This window comes from Danio rerio, chromosome 4, assembly GCF_052040795.2.
Source record: "Danio rerio strain M-AB ecotype USA chromosome 4, GRCz13ab, whole genome shotgun sequence".
Taxonomy (NCBI): domain Eukaryota; kingdom Metazoa; phylum Chordata; class Actinopteri; order Cypriniformes; family Danionidae; genus Danio; species Danio rerio.
This window is the reverse complement of record NC_141024.2, coordinates 17,167,501-17,182,051: the sequence shown is the minus strand read 5'-3', so window position 1 is coordinate 17,182,051 and position 14,551 is coordinate 17,167,501. Positions and strand designations below refer to the sequence as shown.

The 14,551-nt window shown below is 35.0% G+C and overlaps 1 protein-coding gene across 7 annotated transcripts; it reads left to right on the top strand.

Annotated features, from left to right (window-relative positions):
* Nucleotides 1-391: 391 nt before the first annotated feature.
* caprin2 (caprin family member 2) lies at nt 392-14,395 on the top strand. Of its 7 annotated transcripts, none has more exons than NM_001013273.1 (21): nt 392-593; nt 1,927-2,164; nt 2,614-2,676; nt 2,751-2,837; nt 2,936-3,174; nt 3,549-3,631; nt 4,180-4,317; nt 4,395-4,435; nt 4,512-4,760; nt 5,391-5,429; nt 5,516-5,635; nt 5,713-5,797; nt 7,149-7,201; nt 7,302-7,412; nt 7,516-7,602; nt 8,864-8,980; nt 9,248-9,410; nt 10,555-10,659; nt 11,592-11,689; nt 12,851-12,911; nt 13,150-14,395. In NM_001013273.1, the coding sequence occupies exons 1-21, from the start codon at nt 589-591 to the stop codon at nt 13,710-13,712; spliced, it is 2,745 nt and encodes a 914-aa protein (NP_001013291.1). In that variant the 5' UTR covers nt 392-588; the 3' UTR covers nt 13,713-14,395. The 7 variants fall into 7 exon arrangements, with proteins under 7 accessions (NP_001013291.1, XP_087102566.1, XP_087102565.1 ...); XM_087246440.1 differs by having other exon boundaries at nt 435-593; nt 1,931-2,164; nt 10,558-10,659; XM_087246439.1 differs by having other exon boundaries at nt 435-593; nt 1,931-2,164.
* The last annotated feature ends 156 nt before the right edge of the window (nt 14,396-14,551 follow it).

The window sequence follows — 14,551 nt, the reverse complement described above, 5'->3', positions numbered from 1 at the left end:
GGCGGTTCACTCCTGATAAATAAGGGACTAAGCTAAAGGAAAATGAATGAATATATGGAATTATATATAGGCAAGAAGTAAACTTAAGTAAACAAATCTAATATCCATTGCTGTCTCCCTGCTGACATAATTATATGTAGACTGATAGATAGATAGATAGATAGATAGATAGATAGATAGATAGATAGATAGATAGATAGATAGATAGATAGATAGATAGATAGATAGATAGATAGATAGATAGATAGATAGATAGATAGATAGATAGATAGATAGATAGAAAAGAGAGAGTAGAGAGAGAGAGAGAGAGGTTGAGCGCAGGGACCATACTGTTTTGTCCTGTGCTTGTCTGCGTGACGTCATGATTGCTCCTCCAGCTGATGTGTCTCCTCTTTTCCTAGGGCATAAATAGGTGAGAGGATGCTACGGTCTGTCCTCTCTGTTTAACCACCGCTTTATGTCGTCTGTCCAGCAGCTCACCGAAAGGCTAACTCATTTGCGTTGGCTCTAAATGAGCAGCCTTCCCACCCAAGTCATCCTAGCGATCTGAAACGCAGCAAACAAACACACACACTCCAGCAGAGACGCATGAGGTCGGTGAGATTTCTGCGAGTTTCTATGCTGTCACATGCATCTGTCTTGAATCCTCCTCGAGCAACTTATTTGGGTTCTCTTTGCGGGGTTTTGGGTGGTGGCACCGTGTTGATGCTGTTTGGGTAGGATTAGTCTGGAATGGAGACAATTTGTTTTGGATTAAGGTTTTAAAAGTTACGATTCAGAGTATTGCAATGGGTCCCTTTGGAAATAGCTATTGTAGCGTTATTGTTGATCTTGTTTGATTAGTGAGCAATATTTATGAACGCTAGAGGTACATTAAACCGTCTGTGGGATATTTGTAAATGATCTAGTAAACAAGCATGTTTTGTTTATGCTACATTTTAAGTGATTTTCAGACGCATTTCGCCGTTTATTCTTGTATTTGTTACCACTTTACGTAAATGCCATGTCATGGTTAGCACTGGCGAATGTCCAGACACATGGCAGAGTTTGGTGTGTGTATTGTACGATATGTTAAGGCTGTTTTTTGAGGTGATTTTTATACATTAATGGTCAACGAGTGATTGTCATTGTATTATAAACAAGACGTAGTCTACATTTATATGGCATTTAAACATGTAGAAAACTTTTTTATTTATAGCACAAGCATGGACAAACTTTTTTTTTAATTTGGGCTATCTAATTGGTTTAGATTTTTTTATTTACCTTCCATTTTCACCTATAAAATTATGCACCGGTTAAAGATTTATAGACATGGTTTAATAAAAATACAAAGTCATATGGTATTTTGTTAAACCTCTATAAATGGGAAAGGAAACATTTGAAATTTATTGATAAACTTGTATTATTATGCAAAGAATAACAAATCAGGGATTTTTTTAACCATTGCTTTTTAAAGTGTTTTATAGTTTTCATATTGTATCAGTTTAAGTTAATTACATTTTATATGGCCTTAAATGTAGTATTTGTAGTTGGGTTTTTGTTTTCACATTACTCCTATATGAACTTGAAGTAACACTTGCGCAATTTACCTTTTTGAGGTTTGTGATGCTTCATCCATACCAACAGGTGTCAGTATAAAGTTCATGACCACTGTAATATTGGCAAGCTGTTTTTAAAAATAATGTATACACTTTACATTTTCAAGCATATATTCTGTATTTAGTAACAAGTAATCTATCATTCGGTTATGGCATAAAAGTTCTTCATTTCATCGTAAATAGAGGTCAACATTTTGAAGTGATTGTTTAAAAAAAAAATGGTTAGACAGAATGGGTGCTGAATAGTTTTAGGACAATATTGGCGATGTTTTGATCAAATGTCACAACTGTAGAGTGATAATTTTGCTTCTTTTCCCCTGTCCACCAGAAAGACTGAAACCATGGTTCAGCTATCACCATCTCGGACATTAGAGACGTTGACGCCCTCGGAACTCACTGTGGAGAAGGATGATGGCCAGGGCAGCCCAAAACCTGAATCCCCTCGAATGCTTTCCGCCCTCCAGCTAGCCCTGAGCTCTACAACCGTCTACTGTGGCTATGAGAAGTACATTGAGGACGGCCTCATTTGCCTCAAGCACAAGATTCGTAACATTGAGAAAAAGAAGGTACCTTTTAATATTTAGGATGAATCTGTGGCCCATTACTCCTGGTCTGGGTCTATATTCTCTGTTGCTTAGAAAAGTATTTTTATAACAGTGCACACTGTATACTTGCCCTAGATTAAATAGTGGGAGTAAGGTTTTAGGGGGGTGATGCTGCAATTAAAACTAGACTGGTTAATTGGTACCATGACCTGGGTGGGAGTGGGATTTTTGGGGATGATGCTGCAAGTTAATTTAGAATGGTTAAATTGGTGCCGTGACCCGGGTGTGATTTGAGGTTTTGTGGGGTAAGAGTTCAGTACTAGTAAGACCTGTGCATGCAAACACTGGCTGTAGGTGGGATCCTCATTCTTAACCCCACTTTTAATCTCAAATGATGGAATATTTCACACTTTTAATATTAACAATGTTTACAAGTTTGTGTTTGACATAACTAAGCTTATTTCTTACAGCTCAAACTGGAAAGATACAGTGATAAGCTGAAGAAGGGGGAAAAGCTGAATGAAGACCAACTGGTAACTGACTTTCATATCATATGTTGCATCTTAGGAAATCTTGTTTGTGTCGCTAACATGGGTTGTCATTGTAGGAAGCTGTGGGCAAGTACGATGAGGTGGTCCATAATCTGAAGTTTGCCAAAGAGCTCCAGAAGACCATCGGCTCCCTCACTCAAGATGCAAGTCTTGTGTCTTTGTGAAGTATAGCATAAAATTAGGTTAAAAAAATACTTGAGTGTTGTACTGAATTTCCTTTTTTTCCCCCCCTACTCTGTAGTTGCTGAAGGCTCAGCGTAAAGCCGTTCGCCAAGAGAAGCAAATGAAGACTGATGAGGAGAAGAGCCGTTTGAGTCTAATGCTCCAGGTGCAGTACGTCCTCCATAGTCTGCAGAGAGAGGACGTCCGGAAGAACTTCTGCAACACCAGACAATATTCCTGCTACATGTCCACTCAAGACATGGAGGGTTTGATGGATTTGGCATCACTGGTGGGATGTAAAAGGGATTACAGCATTAGGTTTGCACTATTGGATACTGCAATCTGTTTTTGCATTGTGCATACAATTATTTATCGGTATCCCCCATACCCCCCAAGTTATTGTAGCTAACTCAGAATTGCTATGCGTTTTACAATGTCAACCTTGTCCAAACATGTTTTTTGATGCAAAAGGACACAGCTCTCATGTAGGCACATTCAAGTGGAGCTTAAGTATGACATTAAGTGATGTATAATAAACTTCTTAATTAGTGGGAGGGGTTTACCGATAGGTCAACTATGCAACTATGCAGTTATCTATGGCTATAGCTTTGGATGCTTTCAGGTTTCATGTTGCAGTATTTGGTGTTTATCCTGTTGATTTAGCATGGTCTTCCTGTTGTTTCATGCTCTAGTTTGGAGGATCAGATGCGACGGGCTGCTATTGTTTACTGGGAGCTGCTGGAAGGGAATGAAAAACCGGTTGCTGGCTCGACATGTGAGTTTCTAACTCAAACTGTGATGGTCAGATTAATTTGGTCTATGAAAGCTAGAACTACTTTGTTTTGGGTGACTGTTTTGCCAATTAGTTTTTTTTTTTACTAATATTGCTACTAAAAAAATGAAACAAAAAGAGTTCTTTTTATAAAATGTTTTTTATATATATGTTTTTTATATATATATTTATATATTATATATATATATATATATATATATATATATATATATATATATATATATATATATATATATATATATATATATATATATATATATATATATATATATATATATATATATATATATATATATATATATATATATATATATATATCTCATAAATCCATGTATGCCCCTGACAATTATTTTGAAAGAGCAGAAATTTTGACATGTATTGAAAGTATAAAAAAATAATTAAAGGTGCTTTTTTTTTTTAATTTATTCATTTGTTTTTTTAATTATTTAAAGCAGGCCGTTTACTAGGGTACAAATATGGTCCCTTTTTAAAGTTTTATTTTTAATATGACTGCTATCATTCATCTACAGACAAGCACATGAAGGAGAAGCTTCTTCGCCTAGTGGATTCTGGCTTTTTCGATAACATCCCGCTTCCTAAATCTGACAGTCAAGAGAAGACCGAAACCATAAAGCCTGATTCTCAATCCAGACCCAGTGGCCTCACCAGTAAGATTACTCTACATATTGTCATGAAGCAGACACTTTCACTAGCGCATAATTTATTGTATATTTCTTTGCTTTAGCGCTGGTAAAGCTGAGCTCAAATGAAGTGCCTTCCAAAGAGGTAAAAACAAGTAATGCATCAATTCATGATTTAAATGTTGTAAACAAGCAGGTCACTAATGTCTGCATGATGGCAGTTTCTTAACAGACGATACATGCCTGAAACTGATGAGCGCAGACGAGGTGAAACCGCATCGCCTCGCAACTGGAAGGAAGACTTTTTGGCCATGAAGGAGAGGGAGCCACCGGACTCCTGGGAAATGGAGGAGCTTGCTGATCCTCCTGCGTCCTCCCAGTCCCCCATACAGAAGCCATGGAAAGGAGCAGCGGGTTTGATTCCTAAAACTGTAGACATTGTGAAGAGATCCACGACTGACCCTAAAGAGGTGAAAAACTTGCCTGTTAAATTGTTTCCTTGCTCAATAATATTAATAATAATAATAATAATAATAAATAATAATAACAATAATAATCATTTTATTATTATTATTATTATTTTTGTTGTTGTATATAATTCATGACTTTTTTTTTTGCAAAAGTCTATTCACATTCTTATATCAATCGTTAAATGAAGTGGTCAACATTTAACATTTTGTTATTGTAATTACGAACTACTATAAAGTTCTCTTTACTGAAAGTTACTTGATGTATGATGTTTAGTGCACATTCAGGACATGTGGATTTGTATGGTCCTTTTTATTTCATTTATTTATTTTAGTGCAATTAAACTAACATTTCCATACTACAAAGACCCCCTGATGCACATTTGAAAGCAAATATAAATTGCTATTATTTGTGCTGTTCAATTAAATGACCCAATTAACTAATATGAATATAAAAAGAAATAATTTTTACTTATTTACAATATTCTCTGATGCTATAACATTTTTAAAACCTGTTGAAGATGTTGCTGTTTTACAACTTAGCATGTTGGTGGTTTACTCAGCTGTCAAGCTATTTGCAGCCTGCATGCATACTGTAGAGAAAATGTGTTAAACTTCTGTCTCTTTTTCTAGAAACGTCAAAGAAAGAAGGCTGAGCAAGACTCCAAATCTGTGAGTTTTTGATCAGAGGATCCAAACCTTTGTAAAATCATCAGTCAAGTGTAAAATTATTTTTTTTTTTTGGATTATATTTTCAGATGCCCGTTGCAGTGGAAGTCTTCAGTTCTCCATCTCCGTTACCAAAAGATCCCGTTCAGCGCCGGCAGCAGCTGGAGACACTGATGGACCAGATCTCTGGCTCCTTCAGTTTCATGCAGGCAAGCATTAAAGCAAGCAACTGTTTAATTTAAACAATCAGTGTTTTTTAAATCCCCAATATAATCCGTGTTTGCAGGAGTCTCTTTTGGATGGAGAATCTTCACCTGTCAACACTCAAACAAAAAGATGCCGTCCATCTCCAGGCTCCTCCACTCCAATCGGTACAGGAATGTTTCATATTAACACCGTAAGAATAGAATGGTGTTAAATTCACAGTTTGCTTGCATAGAACGGTAGTGATTATTACAGGATTTATCTAGGCACATCATTAGTTTTAAATTGATTGTTCCCCCATTATAGGGCTGGGCGATTTTGCCCTAATCAATCTCTATTAATTGAACATTTGAACTATTACGATTAATGAAGGTTTGTTTTATTTATTAAATTTTGCCCTCATAGTTCACTGACCGATTTTGTACAGGAAATATGTAAGCATATTTTAAGTGAGATTGCTGAATGAAGGGTGCATTACTTAATTTTTTAATTAAAGGAAACGCACAGTCTACTATCTATGATTATTTATTGAACATCAACATTGAGTAACTGAAATTAAACCACACATTGCCACATTTTTGTCTTTAATAAATAACCTGCACTTTGTAAGCAAAATAAATTTATTTTCAATGTTTTTCATATTAAAAGGAGAAAATAAGCAGCATCTCTTCTTAAAATAAAATAAAATTCCTGCGTCTTCTGAGCAAATGTTTTAATTAAAATTAATTTATTGTAATGGAAAATATGCCATCTCTGGTGCAGCTTCCAATCAGCATCAATGTAGTGCAAAGTAAGGCTCAAGAATGGGTCCATCGTTCTACTTGACCAGAGATCAGACAAGGCTTCAAAGTGACTTCAGAAGTAAAAAAAAAAAATAAATAAATAAATAAACAGATGGGTCAGTTAACTCCGCATGCAGTGTAATGGAAAGCAAAAGAAATTGACCTGAAAACTTGATTATCGGTTCTAAATGATGATTCAGTTAATCGCCCAGCCCTACCTGCCCCATTATCTTTAATCAGAATCAAGCTTTTTTTTTTTTTTTCCTCCAGTGGCATGTTTATTGATGCAAACTTGGGCCTATTAAGCTATACAGGAGTAAACTTTAAGTTTATTTTAAATTGTCTTTTTTTTTTTTTTTTTAAATTAGTTTAAGACTTTTGGCCCTAATTGCCCTCCATGCCAGGGTGACTTTACTTGCATGAGATGGCAAACCCCAATCATCTAATTAAATCCTAATAAACAAAATCAGCTCTTTACATGCAGTTTTTTTTTTTTTTTTTGGCCAGTCTAATAGTTTCACTTGTATATCCAGTGCTCTCTAGTGGTCATATGTCACTAGGCTACCATTACTAAAGGCTTTAAATTCCTTTTATAAGGTTTTAATCCTTTGCTTCAGTTCTTTGAGAACATCTACAAATACAGCACACTATAACATTATAGTTCAGCATTTATAGGTTTTTTTTATTTTTATTTTTTTTATTTAAATTATTATTATTATTTTTTTTAACCATACAGTACAGAGAGAATTGACCAAAAGCCCTTCAGATATTCTGCCTTCATCGCAGCGGGTGAGGAAAATTTTAACTTTTAAGATTACTAAGTGCCTAACCATAAAAACATGGTCAGCATAAGCTTTGACCATCTATTCGATGTATTTTGTACTGTCAGAGCACTCCTTTGCGGATTCTGCTGTCTGGAGAGGGTAAAGGCTGTCTGTCCAATGGAGATCGCTCCATAAATGGCTCTGATCTGGAGCTGCACTCTGAAGATAAGCCACGGGTACAGATTTTTGTGGGTTGTTGCTGCAAATATTGGATGTATGGTAGCTTTTGGTGTGAGTTTGTGACTTTAGATGTGCTATAATGGAGTGTTGTGTTTGTAGAAGCAGGCTGAGGGCTTCAACTCACCTCCACTGTACCGCAGAGGATCCTCCATTTCAGTTTCTCTAGAAAACCAAAGCACTGTACAGGTAAACACCCAAACTCATCTGCTTAAGTCGTGATGTATGGAATACTGTTTCCGGGTCCACTAATTCAAATTGAGAATATTCGTTCATGACCACTTTTTACACGCATTAAAGTAAATTTGATATAAAATAATGGTGTACACCACAGTCTCTGGGCTTTCTGCATCATAGACGTATAACAATTAATAAAAAAACGAATCACTTTCTTGTCATCAGATATTTGGCATGGTTTATATATTGGAATTTTTAAATTTTTTTTTGTAAGTATCACTTCGCTTTGTAAAAGCTTTTGTATTACCATTTGTTGAGCCTCCCCATACAGTATGATAGAGCGCTTGGACATGGAACATCACACTTAAGCAAATGAACTGTAGATGTATTATTCATACTACATGGTGGTCCTGAAACCAATGGTGCTTCAGTTGAGGTCGACTACTGAAGTTTTATTAATTTTCAGAAGTTTTAATTAAATTTGTTAATTTGTATATTTGAAATGAAATGCCTTTTTATAATACCTTTTTGTTATTTTTTCAATAATTGTTCAAACAAATTTTGCACCATTTTATTAATTATATAAAATTATATTAAAATTATATACTTTATTCATACTTTTTAGTAAATATTACTTTATTTTAAATACTGGTTTGGATTTTATCAAAATTAGTGATACTTTTTCAGCTTTTGTTTTTTTTTTTTTTATTTGAGGAATTTTAAGATGTGATTTTTGTATTATTGATTTAATTTATTAATTTAAACGAGTCTTGCACTACGTTTTTATATATATATATATATATATATATATATATATATATATATATATATATATATATATATATATATATATATATATATATATAATAAATATATATATATATATATATAATAAATATATATATATATATATATATATATATATATATATATATATATATATGCTATTAATTTTTTTTTTATTTACATTTTTAAATATTGCTTTGGATTTTATTTAAATTTGTTTATTTTTTTCAGCTTGTTTTTGAGGAATTTAATTTAAAGATTTAATTTAGTATTTTACTTAGATTTCTTCTTATTACATTTATTAATTTATCTTTTTATTTAATTTTGTATTTAATTTAACATTTCTGAAGAAGATTTTTATATTTAGAATTTGTATTAGTTGGCAGTAACATTTAACAAGTCGAAAGTTTAGACTAGAGATTTTGTGATTTTACTTTTTTACTGTCATGTATTTGACATGACCTTTGTTTTGTTGACCCTTTGACAGGCAGGAAGGCAGATGTTATGCAATGGAGTATCGAGCTCTGGTTCTGCACAGACATTTTCAACCCCACCCAGTCGCAGATCCATCAGCGCAGAAAACCCCTTCCACAACATTCACTCTGTAAGCATCAATTAACGCCACTTCTAATTGTTTAAAGCAATGGTCTCAAACTCCATTCCTGAAGGGCCGTAGCTCTGCATAGTTTAGCTCCAACCACCTCCAACTCACCTGCTAAAAGTCTCTAGTAGTCTTGAACACCTCAATTATTTGGATTAGTTGTGTTTGATTAGGATTGGATCAAAACTGTGCAGTGCTGTTGCCCTCCAGGAATTAGTTTGAGACCTATGATCTAAAGGAAGTGAAATGTCAAACCCCGCTCGTCCTCAGGTGTTTAATGTGATCGGCGAGAGCTCAGGGATGAAGGCAGATGAGAGCGGTTTCTCGGAGTCCATACATCGCAGTTTCACGTCAGCCAAAACCTCCAGTGTAACCACTGCCAGCACTCAGACTCCACCTGAACTTAACCCACCCGAGGAAGACCTGCAGATCGGTAAAGCATGAGCATGTGCTGTGCATTTTACTTTAAATTCCTTTTTTTATTGTACATTTAAACTCACTATTTATTTTTTTTTACCTTCCATTTTAATATTTATATTACACTTTTTAAAATGTTAATAAAGTTAGATTTTTAGTATTACTTAACATTTGGTTGCATTCATGCTTTTATACATTAAACATTTTTCTAATTTAAATTAATTTAATGTATTTAATATAATTATTATCCAGTGTTATTCCAGTTGATTTATCTAAAATATTTTACTATAAATAGCTTTTTTTTTTTACCTATTTTATTTTAATTTCATTTTAATTGTAATTAATTACAACAAATAAATTAATTTTAAAAATTTAATTAATTTGATTCTAATTGAATTTATTATAATCTAATTATATATATATGTCACACACACACACACATGACCTTTGACCTATAACCTAAACAACAAATAAATGTCAATCATGTCGTTTCACATATTATTAATGTTTTATTTCCCACCTATAAGAAATAAATTGATGCCATCTTACATGTAGATACGTAGATGAAGAGGCGCCTTCTAGTGTACCTAGGGTGATAATGGTCTGTTTGAACTGGCTAAAATGTGCAATGACGTTAGCCGTTTCGAACATTACAGGGGGCGCTAAACTGCGGTTTTCTCTGTGTTATTATCTATGATGTTTAACAGAGTAAATGAATGTTCACAGTATATCTGATAATGTTTTTTTCTTCTGGATAAAGTCTTATTTGTTTTATTTTGGCAGTAATAAAAGCAGTTTTTTATAAATAATTTTTAAAAAATTAATTGTAAGGTCACTAATCATCTCCTATAAGCAATATATATTTTTTCAATGGTCTCCAGAACAAACCATCGTTGCACAATAACTTGACTAATTACCCTGACCTGCCTAGTTAACCTAATTAACCTGGTGAGGAATTTACATGTCACTTTAAGCTGTATAGAAGTGTCTTGAAGTCTGTCTGTCTGTCTGTCTATCTATCTATCTATTTATCTTTTTTTATTGTAGGACACATTTAGTCTCAAACATTTGGTCTTGACGTGTTTATGAAATTTTACAATTCTGCATCATTCTGATAATCTGCTGTATTTTTTCGTACTCTGATTAATGTGTGTTTCCAGAAGGCCAGTATCCTCTGGAGTGTGCAGTCAGTGCTGGTGGTCCCGTGTTCTCCAGCTCCCATTCTCGTGTGGGTCAGTCGTGTTACTCTCGCGGGGCAGTCAGAGGTATGATGCGTGCAGGCAGGGCTTTGGGGCACTCATTCAGATCACCGGGTGGCTATAGAGGTACCTTCCTCTTCCTTCATGGTCCGCAAGTCCTTTACTTTTTACACTTCATATTACACTGGTGTACTTCTGTTCTCTTAAAGCACTGCAGATTGTCATTCTGGCTCTTTAAAGTGGTCATGCCATGGATTTCTATTTGTGTTAAATGTATGAATTATTATTTATTTATTTATTTATTTATTTATTTATTATTATTATTATTATATATATTTTTTATGTATTATTATTATTATTATTATTATTATTATTATTATTTTTATTATATATTTATAATTTATTATTATTAATATGCATTTTTATAATAAATAATTATTATTAAAAAAATAAAATAATAATAATAATTTTGTTGTTGGTTTATTTATTTTTAAAATTTATTTTTGTGTTACTGTAACAAGCTATATCTTTTTTTTTTTCTGTTTGATTCGTTGTATAGCAGTTAGTATTTTACCATTAACCAGATAGGCCTCGGATTAAATTCTGTTTGCTTTCGACTTGATGCAACATTTACATCCAGTTAAGCATTAGTCATTAGCCAGTTTTTCAATCCTTTATATGCATTTAAGAATTGCTTTACCACATTACTGATGTGATTTACTTCTAAATGCACATTAAAACAGTGTGACTGAAATTAAGCTATTTGGTGACAGTCAGTAGGTCATGCCTATGCTCTGAAGACTGCCATTGACATCACATGCCACATTTTTCTCCCCTGACTGTTAAATGCTTTGTAATTATAACAAGCTGGATGTTTAATGGAACAAAGACCCCTTGTATGTTAAAATATTATTGACTTGTGTCCTGGCCACTTTTTCTCTCGTCTCTAGTTGTGACATATTAGAGTAAAATTGAATGTTTTTCTGTCTGATGGGCAGGTGGTTATGATGCCTACAGAGTGAATGTACGTTCCCCAGGAGGAAGCTTCATGTCCCAGACACACAGAGAGCCTGCGTCTGCACTTTACATGGCCAGAGTGAGTTGTGTGCCCTTTACTACTATAAATCGAGGGAGTGATCACACTATGCTATCCGAACCGTGCCCAGGCCTGTTTCCCGAATCATTTGAGAAGTGAGTGCACTGAAGCAGGCTCGGGCATGGTTCATTTGGCTGTCCCTGGCCCGGTTGGAAGAGGTGTGCCAGAGCGCAGTTCACTTAGGCTTTAGCAGAGTAAGCTTGTATGTGAGTGCAAAATGTGCCTGAGCCCGAAACTGAAAGGGAGATGTGACTTAAGGACCTGTTTCATATGGATCTATTATTTATTCTTACTGTTCAATGAACGCAAACCGTTGTAGATTTATTAAAGATGCCATCCCCTCATTGCATGACAGCTGCACCTTCAGCAAACCTCTTAATTCCTGAAGCACGAGGACTTTTTATGATTGTTTGAGCGTCAAAAGCGGCTATCTGTTCAGTGAAATATTTGACTGTCACCGCATATCAAACAACTTAAACGATATAATTAAATAAATCGCTACTGTGTTGAGCGAGAGGGCTTATTGAACAGCCCATCATCGATGACTTAAGCATGCCCAGGCCCGAATGTAATGAGTGCGGGCCGTCGGGGGAGACGGGAGGGGGGACGAGCGTGCTTTGGCTCGGTTCAAGGCAACTGTACATAGTGAGTATGCCCTGATATTTAAATTGATTTATTAATTTTTTTTAAATGTATATTTAACAAATTGTGAATTTCGCTAATTCATAAAAACAATCCAATTTTAGCCATTGTGTTATGAATAGTCTCAAATTACATTAACAAATGTGTAATGTTTTTAAATTCAATGCATCGTGATCAGTTGCATAATTGTTCATTTTGCATTGTAGATGTTGGGTTTTGTTCTAACCATTCTAAATTCAATTTCATGTATAAGCAATCCAAAATATGTTAAGACTTTGCATTGTAGAATCTATTTTATAAATTTTTTAAATTAATTTGTATTGTGTATATTAGTTATATAGTCAGGATATTGCTTTTACTTAAACACATGCTGTACACATTTGTATTGTAGGCTTCATGTCATTTCGCATGGTAGGTATAATTAATAAAAAATACATAAAGTATATTAGACGTTCTATATCAGCTTTGTCAATGATGTACTTTTGACCCTGCTAATTGTAGTTTTGGTTGCATTATCAGGAAAACGGCTATCAGCAAAACTTCAAGAGAGGAGCAGGCACAGCAACTCAGAGGAGCAGCGGTATGATTATTTTAAAAAGTGCTTTACGCAATCCAAAAGAAACTGAAAATTTAAGCAGTCTTTATATCATCCATAGATTGCTATATACATATATTTTATGTAGATGAATATTTGTCTGACTACTGTTGTATATTTGATTATCATGCTGATAATGAGTGTAATTTATATTATTATTATTATTATTATTACTATTATTATTATTAAGTAATTTGTGCTTTTTAACTTGCCTCCATTTAAGCCGGCTGGAGCGACTCTTCTCAAGTGAGCAGTCCGGATCGAGATGGGGCGTATCCTCTGGATTCAGGACTTAGTGACACCCTGTCTATCCCGGCCATGGAGGTGCCCATGAATCCACAAGGCCCGCACACCCTGATGCCTGTCCATGTGTACCCACTCACCCAGCTCCGTGTGGCATTCTCTGCTGCTCGCACCGCCAACTTTGCGCCGGGCACTTTAGACCAGCCCATCGCCTTTGATCTGCTCCACACCAACCTGGGTGACATGTTCGACACTGGCTCTGGTCGCTTCACCTGCCCAGCCACCGGTGCCTACGTCTTCATCTTCCACATCCTGAAGCTGGCCATCAGCGTGCCGCTCTACATCAACCTCATGCGCAACGAAGAGGTGATGGTGTCCGCGTATGCCAACGACGGTGCCCCAGATCACGAAACGGCCAGTAATCATGCTGTCCTGCAGCTGTTTCAAGGCGATCAGGTGTGGCTCAGGCTGCACCGTGGCGCCATCTATGGCAGCAGCTGGAAGTATAGCACCTTCTCTGGATTCCTGCTGTACCAGGATTGAAGCTCCTAAAATAGGCACAACAAGAGAGGATAAGGCATTTTGGGATGTTTTTTGGGAGTTGTTCTGCACTTTTGGTTACGCATGGTGCAAATGCATGTTTAAAGATCGCGTTCAATAGTGGAAGTCAGTGTTTAACGCATATAAATGCTGCTTACCGTTTAAATCAGGTTGTTATTATTATTATTATTATTATTATTATTATTATTATTTAGTTCTTTTTATAAGTTTCTTTTTCCCTGTAGTTTGAGTTTGCACACGTAACCCAAAGAAGCCTATTTAGTGTATGCTAAACTGAAATGCTAACATTCAGAAGCATCTTCAAGTGTTCATTAATTGACCCCATCTGCTCATTTTTAGATTGGGTTTCCAGCCATATAAAGTTCTATGTAACGTGCCTTTTTTCCTGGGGGTGGGTGGGTTGAGGTCTCGAACTCAAGCACTGCTTAGCAAGAATTGAGGATCTTTCTTTTCTGGTAATACTTGACCTGTTGAGCACTTTAAAAAGAAACTGAGGTATTTGGTGGCCTTGTTATGGGTTTGGGTGTGTGTGTGTTCATCTTTGTGTGTCTGTGAAATCTATACTGTGAGTGAGAAATCTTGAACACTGACTCTGCTGTGAAAGCATTAAGGCCAAAATTTGCTCCCTCTTGTGCCTGAAATAATAATAAAAAAAGTGCAGTTGATTTTCTTTTGTTGTGATTTTTCGTTTGTGTAGATGTTTTTGGTGTTTAGATTGGTATTAAAGTACTAATGGGCGATTATATAGATAGATATATATATATAGATAGATATAGATAGATAGATATATATATATATAGATAGATATAGATATCTATCTA

Bases quoted from the DNA above. Each gene is read 5' to 3' on its own strand.
- caprin2 (XM_087246435.1), top strand. The intron at 2,677-2,750 runs GTAACTGACTTT...TTGTCATTGTAG, and splicing joins AGCTGAATGAAGACCAACTG to GAAGCTGTGGGCAAGTACGA. The intron at 7,413-7,515 runs GTACAGATTTTT...TTGTGTTTGTAG, and splicing joins ACTCTGAAGATAAGCCACGG to AAGCAGGCTGAGGGCTTCAA.